This window comes from Adiantum capillus-veneris, chromosome 29 (genome assembly GCF_014529385.1).
Source record: "Adiantum capillus-veneris isolate H3 chromosome 29, ASM1452938v2, whole genome shotgun sequence".
Taxonomy (NCBI): domain Eukaryota; kingdom Viridiplantae; phylum Streptophyta; class Polypodiopsida; order Polypodiales; family Pteridaceae; genus Adiantum; species Adiantum capillus-veneris.
Window position 1 is genome coordinate 136,623,661 of NC_140959.1, and position 22,380 is coordinate 136,646,040.

Below are 22,380 nucleotides of genomic sequence, written 5' to 3' on the forward strand. Positions count from 1 at the left end.
CAATGGACTTGGGTTACGTACGACCGCAACAAGCAAAAACTTTCTTGTGGTTCTTTCCTTGAGTGATGCAGAACATTGCCAAAGCTCTGATACCAATGTAAGGTGCAGCGGAAGTGAATGTTGAACTTTGCTCAAGATGAGTGCTCCGAACTGTGCTCAAGGGTTCCTTTTACTTACGGAAGGGAGAGCCTTCCGTTCTCTTATAGAGAAAGTGCAATGATCACAAACAAAGTGAGTGACATTGTGAATGAAGGTGCTGAGACTGAGAGAGAGAGAGAGAGAGAGAGAGAGAGAGAGAGAGAGAGAGAGAGAGAGAGAGAATACAACACCAGACGGTTCTCAAACCCTCCTCCAAGGGGCCCCCCCTCTATGGCGAGAGAGGTCTATGCTATTGATTGCACAAATCTAGTACAATGGTCTAGATGCAATGGACTTGCCGACGATGTCGACGACAATGACGACGACGACGAGACGGGCTGAAATCTGAGAACGCTAGTGGCTGAAATCTGCAAATCTGCTAACTGCTGATTTCTGACATTGTGTCGACAAGGATGGCAAGGACGGCGACGCGACGACGATGGCTGAAAACGCAGATGCTGAAATCTGCGGACAGCGGGCTAAATCTGAAAACGCTGGCTGATCTGACGGTGCGGCGAGGATCTGCTGCGGGTAGGTGAGATCTGCAAGGCTAGGGACTCTGCCAGAAAGTGCTAGCGCTAGGTTTTCTTATATATTGTCTTGGCAAAATTGCCCTCCCAGTTTCCCAACAAAGTCACTTATTAATAATAAGTGAAAAATGGATAAAATAGGGAAAATGGGTTCTGTGCACTGTAAAATGCTCATGAATTGTACTGACTATCATGCTGATGATCATGCTGTGTGCAACCAAAGGATATGCAACTACTCTAAGTGCCTGGACATGCACGGACTGCGCACAGGCTCACAAAGGTGCCAGAACACTTCCTAGGCTGACCTCAACCCTGGACCTGAAGTAGCTTGTCCACATGCACATAGGGTTAGATGTACAAGGGGGGCGTCACCTATCTACACCTTCGTCCATAAGAGTGCCACATAATGAGCCCTTGCCACATTTTTTTTTTTCCGAGAAAAAGATCCTTCTATTAGTTAATGAAAACTGCCCATAGGGCTACATCCACCTTTGCAAGAGAGGGCTACAACAAGCATGATGGGGAGACTCTCCCAATGAAAAAACAGCATATATACAATGAGGCTAAATCAAGAGATGGGAGGAGGGAAGAGCCACACAGGTGGACAGTAGAGCCATCTCAGCACCCCCTGGACTATGGTGTAGAAAGGCCCAAGGCACCACAGTCGAAGGAAAGCCTCGCGGCACTCCCGCATGCGGTCGGAGCTACCCTGTAGTCCCTCAAGCTGTCCTTTGAGAGTATGGATCAGCTCTAGCCAAAAGTCACGAACAGTCTCTGCTGGTGGCACAGGGCGAGCCTCAAAGATGCTGAAACAGCGGGCCCGCCAGATGAACCAAAGTGTCAGGCCACTGATGAGCTCCCAACACTCCTCTCTCTCACTGCACCACTCCTGTGGAGTAAGCTCTGTAGCAGGCTGGAGTGTAGGTCGCCCCCCCTGCATCACTATCATCCTACTGGTGGAAGATAGCTCAAACTGAAGTGCTGGGCCCATGAGGGTGGACCAAGCCACTGCCCCCCAAGTGTACTGTCGAGCCGTGGAGAGGGCAGGCATCAGCCGAAGAACTCGTAGCCACACCTGCTGGGCCGAGGGACAGTCCCAAAGACAATGACGCTGACTCTCCACCAACTGGTCACGGGCTGCACATGCGGCCAAGAGACCACTATGCAGAAGCCAGCTCCCTACTGCTGTGGCTCTGTGTGCAACCAGCCACTGAAACAAAGTGACGCGCCTCGGCTGTCTGGAGTCCCACAACCTCTGCCAAAAGGCTGCCAAGAACTCGACTGTGAGGCCCTCCTCCTGCCAATGACGTGCTGCAGCGGGGCGGGCCTCTCTCTGTGCTGCAAGTATATGACATCCAAGCCGAACAGTGTACTGAAAGAAGAGGACTCCTGGGCGGACTGCAGAAGAGAAGGGGTCCCTCCATAGCCACTCACTAGGATCCCACTCTACTCGTGCCAGTGGACAACACTCCCAAGCCCACATCCTCCAGTGTCCAGTCTCCAGAGCTGCTGGGTCAGGGTCTATGACGCAAGTCCTCCCACACATGCCCACAACTCGGATCCTCTGGAAACAGCACTCTGCTACCTGCGGGGCCTCTACTACAACTCGCTATAATCATCCCAAGCCCTCCCAGAGAATAAGGAAGTGTGATGACCGACCAAGCCACTTTGGCTCCGGCAATCTGAGTGTCACGACCTGACCAAAGGAAGTCCCTGATCAGCCTCTCTACCTAGCTGATACAAGAACTCGAGAAGATCTAGCAAGAAGTGATGTACCACATAGTCGCCAACAACACCTGGTTGGCAACTACTACTCTACCAGCCAGCGAAAGTCGTGCTGAGCTCCAATGTAACAGCTTTCTCCTGATGGACAGGAGAAGAGGAGCAGTCTGCTGCTCAGGGGACAAGTCCAAACCAACCTGACAACCCAAGTACCGAACTGCAGTCCCTAGGGGAATCCACCTGAAACCCTCTCCTGGCATCCAATCTGGCATAGGAGCACTGCTAACCGAGAAAGCCACTGTCTTTCTCCAGTTGATCAGTGCGCCCGATGCACAGCAAAAGGTCTCCAAAGCTTGCTCACATCTGTGTAGATTGGCCTCCTGGCCCTCTAAGTGCAAGGCTGAGTCGTCGGCAAACTCAGCGTCCAGAAGCTCATCTCCCCGTATAGGGAGTGCTAAGCCCCTCAGACCAACCTGCTGTGACACCGAAAATCTGCTCATCGCCTCCGCATAGAACAGAAAGAGAAAGGGGGCAAGAGGACAACCCTGTCTGACCGATCGTGTGAGCATGAAGCGCTCACCTCTACCTCCTGCCAAAAGCACCTGACTGTGAGCCTGTCTGTACAAAGCTGACACCCCTCTGATCCAAGCATCTGAGAAGCCCATCCTGTGTAGAGTGCCCTCTAGAAAGTCCCAGTCAACTCTGTCGTATGCCTTCTCAAAATCGAGAAGAAGAATCACAAGGTCCTCCCCACGAAGCCGTGCCAGGGCAGAAGCCTCCCAGAAAGTGAAGATGTTGTCAAGGATACTGCGTTCCTTGACAAAACCTGTCTGAGTCCCATGTATAAGGCTCTCCAAGAGTGGCTGAATCCTCAAACTCAGAGCCTTGGCAAGAATTTTGTAGGCTGAGTTGAGGATGGTGATGGGGCGCCACTGTCGAATCTCATCCAAGGAGCCACCCTCCTTTGGAATGAGGTAAATCAGGCCCTCACTCATGCTATCCGGCATCACTCCTGTGTGCAGAATGTACTGAAGGGCACTACAAAGATCTGGGCCAAGCAGGTCCCAGTACTCCAAGAAGAAGCTGGGAGTCAGCCCATCCTCACCTGGACAACTACCACGAGGGAGGGCCCTAAGAGCCGTGTGCAGCTCCTCAAGCTAAAGAGGCATCTCTAGCCTCTGGCGCATCTCCTCAGTCACAAGACAAGGCATCTGTGCCCAAACCTGCTCCCTGTATGCATCCTACCGCTCTAACTGGGGCTCAGCCGACAGTAACTCACGGTAAAAGTCAGTAGCAACTGCACGCATATCCTCGGGCTCACAAACAATTGACCCATCGAGTCTCCTCAACTGATTGACCTTGGCATGCAAGTGCCGAGGTCCCACTGTCTCAAAAAAAGCACCAGTCACTCTATCACCCACCTGAGTCCACTGAGATGCCTGTCAGTGAAAGGCAAACTCGTGACACCTCTCCTCTGTGCAAGCAAGCTCCTGTCGAGCCTGCTGTAACTGCTCCTCCAACCATGAACTGTCTCGATGCTGCTCCTGCATCCTCTGTAGTGAAGCAATGCCTCGTCTGAGACGCTGCTCCTCCTCTCTCACTGCAGCCCGTCGAGCCAGAGACTCCTGGAGAAAAAAGTGGCTAAGCTGAGCTAGGCCTAAGGCCACTCTGTCTGCAGGTAGAGCCTGGCTATCCATGCCCTCTGTCAAAAGAGCCTCTACCCTCTCTCTGAGTGCTGAGTCCAAAAAAACCCGCTCTAGGATGCGAAGCATCGTGCTCCCACTCCTCTGTCTGTCTGCCACTGTGAGGATCACTGGCGCGTGGTCCGAGAAGGATGTCCCTGCCAGGATGCCCACTGATCCCCCCAAGTCACTAAAGTGGTCACTAGTGTAGAAGCGATCTATCCGCGATAGATTCACTCCTCCCACTCTACGGTCCGATCTAGAGAAGGCAAGACTCTCTGGAGGCCTCACAAAGCCAGAGTGCTGCCATGTATCCGAGACCCTCAAAGTCATACACCACCTCTCCCAAGCTGCTAGCTCGACTCCATGCACAGTAGCATGGCTACCTCCAATCCTGTCAGAAGGGTCCTCCAACATGTTGACCAATGGTCAGCCTGTGGCAAAGACTCAACAATCTGTGACAAAAACTCTGCACGAGCACTCGCCACATTGGGCGCATAGATGTTCAGGAAGCCCACAAGGTCACCCTGAACCTGCATAGTAATCCATTGAGCCCTGCCTGGCACAATAATCCCTCTGCCCATAATGGCCTGCTGCAATGAGTCCGCAATAGTCATACATACCCCACCCTGGATGCCTCCAGGTCCAAAAGCAGCTGACCAAAAGGTATCATATCGTCCACGCAGAATCTGACCACATCGCCGAATGCGGCTCTCAGACAGATGGAGCTCCTGAAGCATAAGGAGATCAATCTCTCCTCCCACAAGGCAACGCTAAAACTCCTGACGCAATCGGCCCCGCTGTCGCTGAAACTGGGGCCCACCCAGTCCCTGCACATTCCACGAGACGATCCTCATGGGGAGCGAGAGAGAACAAATGCTGCCACAGCAGCAAGATGGCTATCTTCGAGGCTGGCTTGGATGGGGAGTAATCCGCATCCAAGCGTCCTCTAGATAGGCGAGACTGCAGTGAGTGCCTAGCCCAAGCCCAAGCAGAGCGAGCCGTGCGTAAAGCAACCTCCTCTGTCTAGGAGTCCTCATGAATGTATACATAGCAAGGCAAACACTGCGTATCAGCAAAAAAAGTACACCACAATGTACCTACATCCTGCTGAGTCTGGGGGTGTCACCGCAAACTTGGCCAATGGCCACAAAGTCTGCAGCAAATCTGTAACTCCAAGTTCTCCCATGTGGTGAGAGAACTCGAGAACCTATGTATGCAACCATCCCACCACTGAGTCGAGGGACCACTCTGTCTCGGTCCTACCACAAAGGGAGAAGGAGAAACCAACTGCTGAGTCCAAGGCCTCTGTCCCCCTAGCGGCAAGGAACAAAGCATGGACCCTGAAGCAGGCTGCCTCGTGGTTTTGCTGCGGAATCGCCGAGAAAGCGAGTGAACCCGTAGTCGAAGAAATCCCAACGGCGTCAGAGGTCAATGCTCGTCAGACCACGAGGGATAGCTGCAAGGGAAGATGTCTGAATATGCAGAGGGGGCCGCAAGAAGGGCTAACCCTCTCTCGCTAGGCGACTCGTGGCAAAGGCGCTGCCAAGAGATCTCCTAGCCGCCAGCGAGGGACCAGTCTCCTGAGTCGACTGTGGAACTGGAGCAGGAGGGGGGGGAGAAGGAGCTGGGGGGGGGGGGGGGGGGGGGGGGGGGGGGGGGGGGGGGGGGGGGGGCGGAGGGAGAAAAAGCGAGGTGGGGCGACAGAGGGAGAGGGGCGAGGTGGGGAGTGGAAGGGAGCAGAGGGCGGGGGAGAGGATGACGAGGAGGAGGGGAACTTTGAAGGGGAGGCGGCTGGCGAGGGAGCAGCAGAGGTGGAGGCTGGCGTAGGGGGCTCCTCTTGCTCAAGAGGACCAAAGCGGTTCCCCGTGGGAACCCACTGCTGCTGAGTAGGTACCTGAGGGTCACTCTGAGTGCCAGACTGTCGCTGTGACCCCTGGCGTCGACGGCCACGGGCCTGCTGCCACCTCTCCTCCGCTGGAGCCCCAAGCTCGGAGGGTGGCTCTGAATCTGTGCTCTGTGCCGCTGGCTCTAGCTGCGGCCCAGCCTTGGTAGGCTGGGGCTGAGGCTGAGGTGCAGGTCGTGGCCCATAGTTACCAGGAACGGGAAAACGGAACGGGAACGCGGAACGGGGATGTGGAACAAAATGCCATTCCCTGTTACGGGCACTCACATTTGAAACACGGAACGGGGATTCGGAACGGGAACTTGGAATGGGAACGGGGAACGGAGACCTGAAAACGGCCATTCCTTGTTACTATGTCGTGGCCTCCTCCGTGGATAGGCCTTCGCTAGGTGGCCCATCTGTCTGCAAATGAAGCGCTGGTTCGGGAGACCCGAATACTCCACACTCTGTCTAAACCAACCCCAACTCACCCGAGGCAGAAGGATGACCTTTGGGAGCGTGTGGGTATCTCTGACCAAAACTCGAACTGAGGGGATGCCAACCACAGTGGTAGGTACTCCCTCCGTAAATCGGAAAGCAGACTGAGATGGGGATGTCTGCCTCCTCTACTAGCACAGCCGAAGTCGGGTCAAAACCATGTCGCCACTGTTGAAAGTGGGCACGTGATGCTCGGATGGCCAGTGGACTCATAGCTATGACCTTGGAAGCCATCTCAGAGGTCTCGCACTCGATCTGGTAGTACCCCCGTCGGAGAATCTGGACATCCAAGATCTTGCCCACCTCTGCGAGAAGATGGGCCTGGAGAAGGTCTCGCAGCTCCTCTGCTAGGATGGGTGCCGAGAATTTTGCAGATGACCGAAGTCGCCTGCAAACGCTCAACCTCAGTGGCTAGGCTCCCTTGCTCTGTCGGCGATAGAGCAAGTCGAATGGTGGGCTCAGCGGGGTCGGGCGAGGGGGCTTCGAATGAGTCCCTCTGTGGCGGAGCTGGAGCCTCCATCTGTGTCTACTGCTGTGGCGAAGAAGCGGACGGTGAAGAGACTCTGCAACCGAGCACGCCGAGCACTGTCCGAAGAAGCAGTGTTGCAGAGCTAAGTGCAGGAACCTTCGGGAATGACGAAGACCCGGGGGGGGGGGGGGGAGAAAGGATAAGGCAGTGAGCGAGAATTCAAGGGGCAGCGGGCGGGGGGGGGGGGATGGCGGTGCGAGAAGGGGGCAGCGGACGGGCTGGGGGGCAGCGCGAGGTGAGGGTAGCAGGCTGCTGCGCGCAAGGGCAGGCGAGGCGGGGCGGGCTGGGCTGGGCTGATGCACGCGAGCGGGCGGGCTGGGCTGGGCAGATGCGCGCAAGGGCAGGCGGGGGACGGGAGGCAGCAAGGGGGGGGGGGGGGGGGGGGGGGGGGCGGGGGGGCGAGCGCTCTTTCAGGGTTCTACTTGATTTTGTTCCCCTTGCCACATATTTGAAGGCCCTTGGCTTGAAAAGCAATGCACATGAAAAGATACAAACACTAAAAGCATCTAGTCCAAAAACTTGCGTTGAAAAGCTGCCAACGCTAATCACGGAAATCTATGCAACTGCCACGTCAACATGCTACAGTGCAATTCACGGAGGTCCGTACAGTCTGCCACGTTATCAGCCGGCGTGAAATCCAAGCAGTTGTACAACTACCGCGTCACCAGTTTTCACTCTAGTCCTTTGTGTGTGTTCCTGCTTTATTTTAGTGTCTATAAGTCACTTGGGCTCATCAAATGAGGTCCCATAAGTTGGTAGGAACTCTTTTAATAAATTGCCCCCACTCGGAGAGACTTTGTAAGTTGGCAAAACTTCTTCTACTTCTTCTACTTTTGATCGAATATGCGGATCGCCTAGGATTATGCTCGAAGAGCTCTAACCCGCCGGATCTTCAATGGCTTGACACGTCAGCAGTTTGTGACAAATACTTGATGGCAATGCAATGGTGTATTGCTCACATTGGTCCTCCAACGGAATGAACTTAAAGGACACCGGAGGGTAGACGTCGAGAAACCTCTGGTTATAGTCATCCATTGTCTCTCTGACACAAGCATTTTCAAGTTGCCCCATTTTGATAAGATCTGGACTTCAAAGAGAACAGTCATATAATTGCATGCAAAAATTGTCTTGAAAGCTTTCCAAGATCCTTGAAGCATGCGGTTGTCTCGAGATTGAACTCCACCACTGCATAACATTATCTTTAAGAAATCCCGCTGCTCGAGAAATCTTAAATTCTTCTGTATAGTTCCCCAAAGCATAGATTTTGCGAATTGCTATAGAAACTGTAATGCTTTCTTCCGATCTTTCACCCCTAAAAGGGTGAAACTTTTACTGTCGTGCCGCCATCTTTGAAATCCTTCGATTGGTTAGGCACCATACCCCAAATACGAATAATAAGGATATTGATACGGGCTCAAACCATTGCATCCTGGTGGCGGTGGTGGTGGTGGTGGGGGAGGTGGTGGCAAAGACAATTGCACTGGATCAGGGTCAAATGGCTACATTATATTCTTGAAAACACCCCTATCAGACCAGACGGTTGAGAAGATTGTGAGTTAGAGGCTCTCGCACTTTCTGGTGCCGGAGGGGGTACCACTTGGAAACCCTGCAGCATCAAGAGATTCTGCTACGGATGCCGTGAGAGAATGTCGCGAAGCTCGTCAAGGAGAAACAAAAGATACTCTGCCAAATCCATGAACGCCGTAGTGCTATGTCTCTTCTGATATGCTTTCAAAAAAGCACACAACTATAGCTCTGATACCAATGTAACGAGAGGGCAACACGTGCCAACAGAAAAACTCTTCAAAACAACTAAACTCAGAGAGAGATTGCACGACACATGAGACGGGGAGTGGTGGAGTTCCACCCAAAAGAGCGTTGGCCCCAAACCCTCACGCCTCTTTCGAGATTCCTTTATAGTGCTTGAACTCAATAAAAGGGCGGCGTCACCTATCTGCACCTTCACCCGTAAGAGTGCCACATAATGAGCCCTTGCCACATATTTAAAGGCCCTTAGCTTGAAAAGCAATGTACATGAAAAGATACAAACTCTAAAAGCATCTGGTCCAAAAACTTGCGCTGAAAAGCTGCCAACGCCAATCACGAAAATCCGTGCAATTACCACATCAGCATGGTGCAATGCAATTCGCGGAGGTTTGTCACTCTGCCACGTCATCGGCCAGCGTGAAATCCAAGCGGCTGTACATACTACAACTACCATTTCACCAGTTTTCACTCTAGTCCTTTGAGTGTGTTCCTGCTTTATTTTAGCATCTTCGGGTCACTTGGGCCCCATCCAATGGGGTCCCATAAGTTGGTAGGAACTCTTTTAATAAATTGCTCCCACTCGGTAAGACTTTGTAAGTTAGCAAAACTACTTTGTTGCTTCTGCTACTTCTTCTCTTAGGGTTAAGGCCCCTCGGCAGGGATCTACAGGTCAGCTAGGGTTAGGCTCGGAGAGCCCTAACCCGCCGAGTCTTCAGTGGCTTAACACGTCAATAATTGTGACATCACAGTTGCCTTGTATATGTATGTGGCATTGCAAGTGTTCCCTAGTGTCAAAAGATCATATCAGAGTCAAGCCAGATTAGAGTCGAGGTATCCACCAAATCGGAGGGCAATTCATGTCTTCATTGCATCTTTTGCTTCCATTTTTTATATTTCCCTTAAAGCCCATTTCCCAACCCTATCAACAAGCATAGCCAATATTAAATGTAACTTTTGGACGCCTTGGTAAAGTTATGTCGGCACACCCTTGACGGATTCACTCTTCAACATTGAGGACTAGGGACAACGTTGCGAATCACCCAATGTCCCATCCCCTGCAAGACGTCCACAATCCGGCCCCTCCCCAAGATACATGTCCCCCATACTTATCTCTTTTTTGGCCGTCCCCCGTCATAGTACGCACAAAACCGTGAGGGATGAGAGAGAGACAGAGAGAGAGAGAGAGAGAGAGAGAGAGAGAGAGAGAGAGAGAGCGCAAACGCAATGGAGAAGGTAATGTTGAAGTTATGGCATCTCAAGTGAACTACCCAATGTGATCCCAATATTTTATTTTGGCTTTTAGGTATTTATTCTACTTATTTGTCAAAGTTTGTGTAGGAAAATTTACTTAGGTGGGTATATATACGACCCATTGCCCCCATTGTATCATGCATGAGTTATTCATTGCCAAGGTTCGTTGGTTCAGGAGACGCGCGCATTCTCTCCTTGGTCTCTTCACTTCTGCATCTCGACTTTGACATGGTATCGGAGCCTTGGTGGAGCAAGGCGCCTCTCTGAGAGCCCATCACCCGTTTCCTCCTCGACGGTTTCACCTTGAGCTTGTTGCCAGCACTTTAAAACATTGTGTGTCGACTTACTTTTGGATTTGGAGCTTCAAGAGGGGAATTAATACTAGTAGGCTCATACACTTTAACTCAAAGGAATTTATGCCAATGATCATACATAAAAATGACACGTTTCAGGGTCCGCTATCTTGAGAGAATCATGGACACACTGATGGACAAAGTTTCAAGTTTCTAGAACAAGTATAATAGGACAAGGTGTAGGGTGGAAAATTCATGCTTCCAAGACCAACACAAACGATAAACCCTTCGTTACAAAGTCACTTCTAGTGTAATCAGTCATGTAGGCAACTCCAACATTTCCTAGCAACAAAAACATTTGACATGAAACAGACAGAACCCAAAGCAAAACCTAGAAAATTCTACCCACTATTTCATTCCATGACACCAAGTAAAGTGTTACAGCACTCGCACTAGTCCTCCTAGAAACTTGACAAACTAGGAAAAACGGCCTTGTAGGTTTGTTCTTATTGACATAACTCAGCTGAACCTATACAGGATAAGCCCACTCAAAGGAGAGGAAAACCAAACAACTAATCACACTTTTCAGTCACATAAAGACTTGATGTGAGACAACCATGAGGTTATTCCCAGGAGATTGAGGTTGACATGCTTATTCTTCAAGCTTGAGATAGAGTTGTGATGGTGACTAGCATTTCATAAAGCTTATTGAGAAGAAAAGTAACTTTTTTGAATGATGTCTAGCAGTCTTATAGTCTATAAACAAATTGTCACTTGTAATCAGTACCCTTGTTCATACTATTAGGAAAGGAGGAGCACAAAAATGATTGGCTAATATTAGCCATTTCAATTGTGAAAACAAGTCAACATTGACAAAATTGTATGTAATGCAGGACCAGAGAAACTTAGGTTGCACATTCACTCAATTACCTTCCTTGGCCGCAGCCGCATGAGACTCATCCTTTGGCAAAAACACCATTCCTACACCTGTCTTGGCTTCATCTAATGGAGAAAGCCCTTGATCCATAGCCCACTTTTGGAAAAGGTCCCATGGAACTTTTGTCATCACGCCCGCACCATCCCCGGAATCATTATCAGCCCCGCAGCCACCTCGATGCTCCATACAACCTAACGCACTGAGTGCATCTTGAACAATTTTGTGCGATGCCTCATTCTTCAGGTTTGCAATGAAGCCAACGCCACAAGCATCTCTCTCTGCTAATAGATCATCTAGCTTCACAACCTGAAAGTATCAACAACCTCATATAGATTACAGCTCTTCAGCAATCTTCTCACTTCCCAGCTTATTACACAAATCACCACCTTGTTAGACATATGAAAGATCTCAAAGAAGAACAAAAACCAATCTAAAACTCAATTTTCTAATCAAAGTGGTAATGGTTCCATGTGAATTGGGGCTAAGGCAATAGGACAGGAAACCACCACAAAGAGGTATAGAAGCTACCTCAGAAACCGAACTGCCGAGGCGTGCTTGTGTGCTGAGAGAAGAGCAGACTCTCTTCCAGCTCTTGAAAGCACAGGATCGTCTTGCCTTGTGCGCAACCTTGGAGCAATCCTGGATGCGGAGGCCAGTGGATGCAGGAATACCCTGAGAACGGTCAAGCTTGATGGAATGAGGACTGGGAAGTGGCAGCGGCAGAGTCAAGCCATCACGGGGAGGTGTAAGGTGCGCGTCGATGACAGCTGTGCGAGAGCCATTGACGAAGGTAAGAAATATTGCTTCAATATAGACGATGGCGATATAGAAAGGGCACGACGCCAATTGAACGCAGCTGAAGGACAGTTTGCACGGCTGGTGCTGGAGCTTGCAGCTGCTTAGCGATGGAGCAACGACGAGAAGATCGCCTCTCGCTGGCGCGCTCGCTCACTGGCTGGCTGGTCTCCTGGGATGCCTCGTTTGTAGAGTTTTAAGAGGGTGCTTCTGTAGTAAGGCCTAGCACAAGCGTGTGGCCACGAGGCCTTTGGGATGGCCCCATTTCACCCACAAACTCTCTCTCTCTCTCTCTCTCTCTCTCTCTCCCCCCCCCCCCCAAACAAATGGTCTTTAAAGGGATCCCCTTCTCTCTCTAAATGATTCTTTGAGCCCACCAATTTTCGATTTTCTTTTGATCAACATTCAAATGCAGCTAAAAGCTAATCACAACGGGAGAAGAACCTAACGTGGCAAGTTGTTGCGTCGAATGTGTAATAGTAGGACTTTGTACACAGTAGAACGTTGCAGCTCGAATTTAAGGTGAAGCTTTAGGGTGAGAGAGCGATTTCTGTGCAGAGGGGAAGCTTGTGTGCGCAAAGAGGGCCTGCGACAGCTTCCTTATTTACATGCGGCACTACACTCAGAGTACATGTGTGTACTCTTTCAACCATTCTCTTTTGATCGACATTCAACTATTCTTTCCTTGTCTATACATTTTACAACACACTAACTAGCATTTCATATGAAATGTGTGTATTCCAAGTGTGTTTACTTCTCAATTGAGTGCTTGCCAAAAACTGGGGTCTAGTGTATTTTAACCGAGTAAGACTGCATTCTTGACGTTGGTACTAATGTATATGCTCATTTTCCACTTGTTGGCTTTTACTAGATACTTTTATTGCTTCCAAAGTTTTTACCTAGAAACCGGAAAAATGTGCTGACAAAACATTTAGCAACAAATCAATTTGCGTAGATCAAATAGATAGTAGCAATTAATCAAGCAAGAGAGGATATTACTATCGTTCATTACTACTAGTAATAAAGCAATAAAAAGCAAATCAGGAATGGATGCTCTATTTAGGAGGAGTGGCATGAGATACAAATTTGGTGGATTGCTTAAAAAAACCTATGGAATTATTTATTTGAGTGGTAGAGAAAGTGAGGGAGAAAGGCAAGGAAGGAGGAGGAAGAAGGAAAGGAAAACTTATTCTTCAATTTTCTTTTGCTTTATCTCTCTCCCTCGTTGTCAATGGCTTTCATAATCCACAAGTGAGACTCCCACCACCTACGATTATGCTGCCACCAACGGTGATAACAAATAGACATAGCTAGCACATGCAAGCATCATTTGTCCATGTTGACTTAGGTCTTCGAGCGAGCTTTGAAGCAAGCTATTTTTTATTTTATTTTATTTTATTATTATTATTTTTTTGGGGGGGGGGGGGGGGGAAATCTTGCTAAAGTCATTGAAGAGAGATGGAGGGAAAAAAATGATGGTGGGCTGTTTTCCTTTTTCACCCTCTTGAAAAGTATCTATTGCCTTGATAAAATTCCATCCTTTTGGCATAGGGCCATAGGCTTTTGAGGTGTAACAAACAAAACTCACTACATTCAAGTAGGCTCCGAGATCCCTATTTGGCTTGTCTAGCAAATGTTGCTTCTTTTCGACTTACCTTGCTCCAAGTCAAATCCAAGAGATGGCCTCTCAAATCAGAAGCTTGTCATCGACATATGCTCTAGGAACTATGTCGCACTTGGTATACATACTAACCAATGCCTTGCTTGAGTTTGTTTCATTAGCACGATTGCAAACTAGTAAAACGGCATCGCCTTTGGCGGTGGCATGACCGACCACCTTCGACGGTCCCTCCCTCTCTCTCTCTCTCTCTCTCTCTCTCTCTCTCTCTCTCTGCCTCTGCGTCCACTACATGCCACACTGGTCAGAGGCTGGACGGAGGATTCTCCTGCTGCCACGTGGCCGAGGGGGGACCGGAATCCCTTCCCGCTTTATGATAGTATAGAGTATAAATATAGATATTCTAATAGATATAGATAGATACGAACGAAGTCACTGGTAACTTGGCCTCGGGGCTCAAAATGAAAAATGATCGGCTCAAAGTTGGGCAAGAAGATTCTCAAGCCGATTCAAATTATGAAATTTTTAGTTACAATATGATAATTTTAGTGTGATTATCCGCCAGGTCCACCAAAGAACCCTGCTTGGCCTCTAAAGATTTCACCTTTTTTTTTTTTGGGTCTGGCAATGGCTGCTTGATCGCATGAAATGGCCCTCCGCTTTCTTGCCCAATATGGATCGCATCTTGCTCGTCGAGGTAGGGAAGAAGGCCGCCTTGCACGACCGTGGAGTAGTGCTCGAAAAAAACCTAGGTTTAGTGTAATCTCACCTACAAATTTTGAAATTTACCTCTAACTTGTCTTTTTGAAGGTGGGAAAACCTACAAAATTTTGAAAAAATTAGTGTATTTTGGTGTAAAAATCTTCAAATTTTGTCAATTTACCTATGTTGTTTCACATATGTAGATTTACCAAGTTTTTGGGAAAAAAGTTTTTTCGAGCACTGCCGTGGAGCTCAGTTTCTCGATCGAAGCACACGGTCTCGGACTCCGGAGGAGATCGTTGCAGCAGGGCTCCCAAACTCTGCAGAGGTTTTGGCGCCCAAACTCTGCCGCCTCTCTCTCTCTCTCTCTCTCTCTCTCTCTCTCTCTCTCTCTCTCTCTCTGCGCACAATGCGGCTTCTAAAAACTCTGCAAAGGTAGAGCGCCTATTCAAAATGCTCCCACATCAAATGAACCCCGCACTGCTTTTGTCAAGCTAATCCGCCCTCTTTTAAAGGATCCTGCTGCCCTCATTTAAAGGATCCTACAGAGGTTTTGGCGTGAAGGCCACCTCTCTCTCTCTCTCTCTCTCTCTCTCTCTCTCTAGCTGTCCGCTTGTGCGATCGAGACTACAGAGGGCACTCTCCGAGTAATCTGCTGTTGACACGGTTTTTTTTTTTTGGGGGGGGGGGGGATCCCTTCCCCTTTATCTATAGTATAGATATCAACCTATAGCCTAGTGCCTTGGCACAAACTTTCATTATAGAATAGGCTTTTTGTGAGGTCACAAAAGGAAGACTCATCACATTCTAGCCTGGATCACTCTCTTACTTTCTATGTTTGGCATGTGGAGCAAATATAGCTTCTTTTCTCGTCCCATATTGGTATAACCTGCCATAAATGCGATTAGAGAGATTGAAACTCGGATTAGGATCTTGAAAATGACTTGTACTCTAACAATTGTACCTCTCTTTGGAATCTATCTATACTATACATAATGGAGCTTAAATATTTTGAGCAAGGAGAAGGCATGAGTGTGTTTGTTGCATTTCAAAGGAAACCTTAAGAAATGCAAAAGTGAAATGTAGAAAATGAGAAGACTTCTGTGTCCTATAGAAATGTAAAGTAGAAAACTTAATACTTTATCTATATTTATAATATTTTTAGTTAAATATTATTTTTAGTTCTTGGGAAAAGGACACAAAATTTCACTTCATCTAGTGACTATTTTTGCTTTCTAAAGCCATTTGAAAGCCATTTGAAGGGTGGGTTTACTTTGCATTTTGAAGGCCATAAAGAACTTCCCTTTATGTGTCATCTAAGGCTATGGTCATGTGAGGCTAACCGTTATATCAATCAAAAATTTTTCGATAGCATGTAGCTTTTCACTGGCTTATTATGCGTAAAAGAGCATAATTTTCAGACTACATCGATTTTTTTCCGGTCAGTCCTCTCTCTCTCTCTCTCTTCTCTCTCTCTCTCTCTCCTATTTGCACCTCACTCTCCCTCACTACTTGCTGCTCCTCGTGATGTTTGTATTGTCGTGCCTTCTTTAGTTAAAACTATCGAGGCTTATAGACAACTAAGCTTTGCGTGACCATGTCCTAATGAACCACCCTTTGTAGGATTGCGCACACCTTCCATGCCGTAAATGATCTCTCTCCAACCTTAGTGCTCAAAGCTCAATAGTTGCATGCATATATCCGTGTTTTGTGTGTGTGTGCGCACGTGTGTGTGTACGAGAGAGAGAGAGAGAGAGAGAGAGAGAGAGCGAGAGTTGACGTGCCATTCGCTGAGGTGTAGAGCGTTGCAAGAAGGCCTTCCAAATTTTATTACATTACTGGAGTGCAGCGAGCTCAACAATTCGACGATGGGAGTCCAATGATTTTTTGTGGATGTCCTGCACGCATTGTGTGTGTGTGTGTGAGTGAGTGAGTGTGTGTGGTGTGTGTATGTGTGTGTGTGTGTGTGTGTGTGTGTGTGTGTGAGAGAGAGAGAGAGAGAGAAAGACAATGCAACGTTATCGATTGCAAGAAACTATAGTTCCATTCTTGTCACACGTGGACGAGCAGACGAACACACACACACACACACACACCTATATATGACTTTGTGTGTGTGTGTGTGTCTGTGTGTGTGAGAGAGAGAGAGAGAGAGAGAGAGAGATCTCCAATTGCCATGATTTTCTTGACCACAACAATGCTCAGGCCACATACTAGTACTCTTTATAATGCAGCCTAAATTTTTCAAGAAAGGAGAGACCCTCCATGTGTTACTCACTGCTTCACTTAAGATAAAACCTCTCTAAAATACAAAAGGGAGAGTAAGATTGTAAGAAGCTTTTGGGCTTTTGTCATAATGTAAAATCAAAAGAGTTTCTTTTTTTTTCTTTAGTAGTAGAAAGTGCTTTAGTCGTAGACAGTCAAATGCTTTCTCCTCTACAAAGAATAAATGTATTGGTTAAAATGCACATAACAAAAAGGAGAAAAATTTAGTGGAGATTTTATTATTTAATGAGAATTTAATTTTTGAAAATATTTTTTTTTTTCAAGTGTTTTTTTCAAAACCAATATTGACATATATATTTTTTGTTTTTATTTCTTTAAAGAGATTGCAAAAAAAACAACAACAACTCGTATGGTGTCCACTTGGATAGTTTCACTTTGAAAAAATACATGCAAATGAAGGAGTAGTTATCCATATTATTGACCATGAGAGAGAGAGAGAGAAGAGAGAGAGAGAGAGAGAGAGAGGTCCGCATTGCATGTGTGTCCGTGTATGTGCACATGCACGTGCACGAAGAGAGAGAGAGAGAGAGAGAGAGAGAGAGAGAGAGAGATTTTCCTTTGTAGCTCATAGGGCTTTGTCTCACCAAGGACACCCTTCAAGCCCTTCAAATTTCTCGGGCAAGGAGAGGGGGGGTCACTTAATATTTATGCGACTATCACGTGAGTACAATAGAAAGGGTTATTTTTTTATTTTCTCATGTTTTCACATACAAAAAGATACCATAAAATGTAATTGGATTTTTTTTTATAGACTGAATTGTTTGTCAAAATTTCAAAGATAAAGAGTTTAAAATAGTTCTTGAACGCACGTGGTACACAAATTTATATTTAGTGATACACCAAGTCAAATTTCAAGATAATATGGTTTTCTTAGAGTAATAGCGTATTTTCAAAAGGATAGCTAACATTTTTCACCCATAGAAAATAAATAAAATGACCAACAAAATCAACCCTCTCATTGGCACCCCAAATAGAGAGAGAGAGAGAGAGAGAGAGAGAGAGAGAGAGAAAGAGATTGCCCAATTAATGTACCTTTTACCAGTTCTTGGATATTTTGTCGTTTTTGTTTTAAAGAGTTAAAACCCTAGAAAATGCTTAAAAATCAATAGATTCTCTAAATTTGATAGACAAAGGTGCCTATCAAAAATCAACTCCACACACACACACACACACACACACACACACACACATAGAGAAAAATATTTTAGCGTCGAAGGAATGACACAACAAGTAGAAGGGAGAAGAGGAAAAAGAGAGAATAAAATATTTAAGGGTGTAAGAAAAAAGACGCTACAGTTACAGAAACACTTGAATATTTATGGAAAGGGGAGAGAGAGAGAGAGAGAGAGAGAGAGAGAGAGAGAAGAAGAAGAATAATAACAATAATAATCATAAAAAATTTAATCCCATGGGTGATAATAAAGTTATTTTTGTTTCATTTTCTAACTCTCTCTCTCACACACACACACACTCACACACACACACACACGTCTTGAAAAAGAAGAATTTAGAATGTTGTAGGAGCGATCCAATGAGATCTCAAAGATCTATGAGATGGTCTCAAGTTCAAGACCTAAGAGAGAGAGAGAGAGAGAGAGAGAGAGAGAGAGAGAGAGAGAGAGAGAGAGAGAGAGAGAGTTGCATTGCATGTGTGTGCATGTACGTGCACGTGCACGAGAGAGAGAGAGAGAGAGAGAGAGAGAGAGAGAGAGAGAGATTTTCCAATCGAGCTCATAGAGCTCCGTCTCACCAAGGACACCCTTCAAATTTCTTAGGGGGGTCACTTAATATTCGACTATCACGTGAGTACAGCAGAAGGGGTTATTTTTTCTTCTCAAATTTTCACATACAAAAAGATACCATAAAAAGTAATTGATTATATATATATATATATATATATATATATATATATATATATATATATATATAATTTTTTGTCAAAAATTCACAGATAAGAAATTTAAAATAGTCCTTGAACACACATGATATACAAAAATTTATACTTAGTGACACACCAAGTCAAATTTCCAAGATAATATGGTTTTCTTAGAGTAACAGTGTATTTTTAAAAGGGTAGCTAACATTTTTCACCCATAGAAAATAAATAAAATGCCCAACAAAAATCAACCCTCTCATTGGCACCCCAAATAGGAGAGAGATTGAGAGATTGCAGAGTTAACGTCCCTTTTACCAGTTCTTGGATATGTTGTCCTTTTGTTTTAAGAGTGAAACCATAAAAAATGGTTTAAAAATCAATAAATTCTCTAAAATATTTTGATAGGCAAAGGTGCCTATAAAAAATCAACCCCCACACACACACACACCACACATAGAGAAAAATGTTTTAGTGTCGAACGAATGACGCAGCAAGTAGAAGGAAGAAGAGGAGAAAAGAGAGAATAAAATGTTTAAGGGTGTAAGAACAATCTAAAAAAGACGCTAAAGTTACACAACAAGTCTTTAACACTTGAATATCTATGGAAAGGAGAGAGAGAGAGAGAGAGAGAGAGTAATAAATTTTTTTAATCTCATAGGAACAATCCTAGAATATATATATGGCAACTTAGGTGATAATAAAGTTATTTTTATTTCATCTTCTCTCTCTCTCTCTCTCTCTCTCTCTCTCTCTCTCACACACACACACACACACACACACGTCTTGAAAAAAGAAGAATTTAAAATGTAGGAGCGATCCAATGAGATCTCAAAGATCTATTCGATGGTCTCAAGTTCAAAACCTGAGAGAGAGAGAGAGAGAAGAGAGAGAGAGAGAGAGAGACCAATCATAGTCATCTATACTTTTCTTTCCAGAGATTGAAAAAAGAAGTTTGCTCATCCTTTTCATGCATTGACTTGAGATCATCACTTCAACCGCACTACCATTTTTCAACTACTATACCGTATGTGTATGCACACATGAGCTCGATGCAAACTGCTATCCATCTAATGTGTGTGTGTGTGTGTGTGTGTGTGTGTATGAGAGAGAGAGAGAGAGTTTGGGGGGGGTGGGGGGGGGACGAAGGCAGCATAAAAGTTTTGAATGTCATAGTTATTGTACTATAACAAGAACAAGAAGCTTCAAGACCTATGTGACAAATCTTAGATATAAGAATATATATATGTATAAACACACACACATACATGTGTGTATATATATATATAATATATATATACACACACACACACACACACACACACACACACACACACACACACATACATGTATGTGTACTCAAGTAGGGTATGATACTCATATTCTCAAATTTTCAAGGAGCCTAATGTGTACACAAAAAGAGGCTGTCCTACATTGCCTCAACGTCCAATCACACATTTAACAGAGCAACAATTAAGCCAAATGGTTGGTATAGTATAGATTGTGCGCAAGGAAATAGGCTCAAGCTGGTTGAACTCAATCTGATCTCAAAGAGGAATATGGTTTTGTAATTAGAGGATAAAGATAGATAGAAATCAATGGCATGCATGATTTTAGTCACTACCTCAATTTTACACCATGCCCTTTAGTTTAGCATAATGACGAAAACTCCTACAAAAATAAATAATGAGCATCCTTACTTTGCTTTCATTTCTATCACATTTTAAGACGCAAATGATGTGAAAGTGTACATGAACAAATAGTGTGTACCTTATCATACTAAGATGCTTATGTATTGTTGTGATTAGGTGATGAGTAAATCATTACCATGCTTGGCAGCATAGATGTAATCAAATTCTTAATATGAAAAGAACGTCATCTTGTCTCTTTGAAACTTGAAGCTTTTTTGATACATTGGAAACTATGAGCCCTTATATTTTCACAACTCTACTCTTAGACATGAAAAGCTTCATTATAATTACACACTATCTTTAAAAACTTGCTGGCTTACCCAGTGTCATAATAATCAATATCTAATTCTCTAAATGATTTTCTCATATTAAACTGATCATTTAATGTGGGGAAGTGCCAAGGGAGAAAAAAGCTAGAATATTGGTTAAGTTAGCAGACCGGCCACAGTAGGGATCCAAAGGAGGGAAAATAGGGATCCAAAGGGGGGGCCATCTGCAAACGAGCCATGTGAACAATGGGCCAAAAAGACCCTAAGGTTTAGCCCATTAAGACTTCCAAAATGCTAAGGTTCCAAAATTCAAAGGTTGTGTCCAAAGGTTAACCCTAGGGAAATTGGATGCTTAGTGTGAGCTCAAAAAGTCTTTGCATATCCCTACATGGGAGGGGGCGAGCCCCAAAGCTAGGGGATGAGAGAGAAAGCCACACACACACACACAGGCTCCCTTTACACAAAGGGAATGAGGGACACATGTCAGCTCCCTAGGCCAGATGCCCACAAGGTGTGCCCAATTCCTATTGGAAGACCCTTGAAGTGGACCAATGAGAATTAGGCTAGAGTAAATCTAGTTTAATTAATTTAAAAACATTTAATAAAAGAAACCATAAGAATTAAGTGTCCTAGAAGACTATTGGGCAGTCTCCCAAGGGATCCAATGAGCATTCAGACCCCATGGCTTGCCTGATTCCTATTGGCCAGGAGGCAAAGGGTCCAATGAGAGTTTAGTTTAATTATTTAATTATCTAAAGCTCTCACAAAAGGGGAAAGGGGGACACATGTCAGAAGGCTATCACTTATGCTGCTTAATCCCTATTGGCTTGACCTGGGTGTTACCATATACATGTGGTAGTGATGTGTGTGAACAACACTAGGACCGCCGGGGCATTTTTTCCCTCTTTAGGAGGTTTTTTTTCCCCCGTGCATTGTATATACGCCCATCACTCTAGGGCTATCTATCTTTCCATTGCACACTAAGTAAACCACTCTCTATTGTGTGCCTTGAGCTTCCTTCGTCTTCTCCAAGCTGTGTGTGTTTCTCTGCAACCCTAATTCCAACAATTGGTATCAGAGCAGGTCACGTCCTCCCGGGCTTAGTCGCCAGCTGCTCCAGCACACGCCTGCTCACTTTCTCCGATTTCAGTGAGCTTTGGCAAGCGTTCGCAGGTCGACAAATATTTTGGGAGCGCTCGAAGAGCTTGGTCTGCTCAGAATTTTGATTTGGGCTCATTTCGGCCTTCATTTCCACTACGGGCACTACTGCACAGGCTATTTCGTCATTTTGTGCAGATTTTTTGTCAGTGCCGTTTTTCTGCATAACAGGTGCCTTATAGTCTTCTACGGTTTGTGCTATATAGCACAAGTTGTTCCACGCTCCATTTCTCCTATTTTCGGGCAGTTTTCACATCAGGTGCAGCATTTACCATGGCTGACAACAACAACACAGATGTGTTCAAGATGTTTGCTGCTGAGGACAGGTTGGATGGGGACAACTACCCTATGTGGGCTTATATGATGCAACATGTTCTTGTGTCAAAAGGTGTCTGGAACATTGTGCAGGGCATTGATGTACGTCCTGGTTCTGAAGATGTAGGCGATATTGAGGATGTTGCAGGTCTTGCTGCAAGGATTGCAGCTGTTAGAGTTGTTTTGCCTACAGCAGAACAAGCTCGTTGGGATGTTAAGGATGCGCAGGCTCATGCATTGATTGCGTTGTCTGTGAAGCGCACCATTATTCCTCACATCCGTTCAGCAAAATCTGCAAAACAGGCTTGGGATATTCTAGCAGGTCTTTATGCAAGCCGCAATGAGGCTAAAATGCTTTGCTGCGTAAAGAGCTAGAGTCGAAGATTATGCATGAGGAAGATGATATGGACACTTTCCTTGCTAGTGTCAAGGATATCAATG

The 22,380-nt window shown here is 46.0% G+C and overlaps 1 protein-coding gene and 1 pseudogene across 1 annotated transcript in view; one reads left to right on the forward strand and one right to left on the reverse strand.

The window, feature by feature from the left end:
- Positions 1-12,235, reverse strand: part of LOC147419961 (ferredoxin-dependent glutamate synthase, chloroplastic-like) — a 32,034-nt gene extending 19,799 nt beyond the window's left edge. The window contains exons 1-2 of the mRNA XM_086506075.1: positions 11,761-12,235; positions 11,226-11,538 (exon numbers count right to left, since the gene is read on the reverse strand). Of these exons, the coding sequence (XP_086362201.1) occupies positions 11,226-11,418 (193 nt within the window). The 5' untranslated portion in view covers positions 11,419-11,538; positions 11,761-12,235. The remainder of the gene's footprint in view (positions 1-11,225; positions 11,539-11,760) is intronic.
- LOC147419962 (ferredoxin-dependent glutamate synthase 1, chloroplastic/mitochondrial-like) overlaps positions 12,138-22,380 on the forward strand; it is a 39,363-nt pseudogene continuing 29,120 nt past the window's right edge.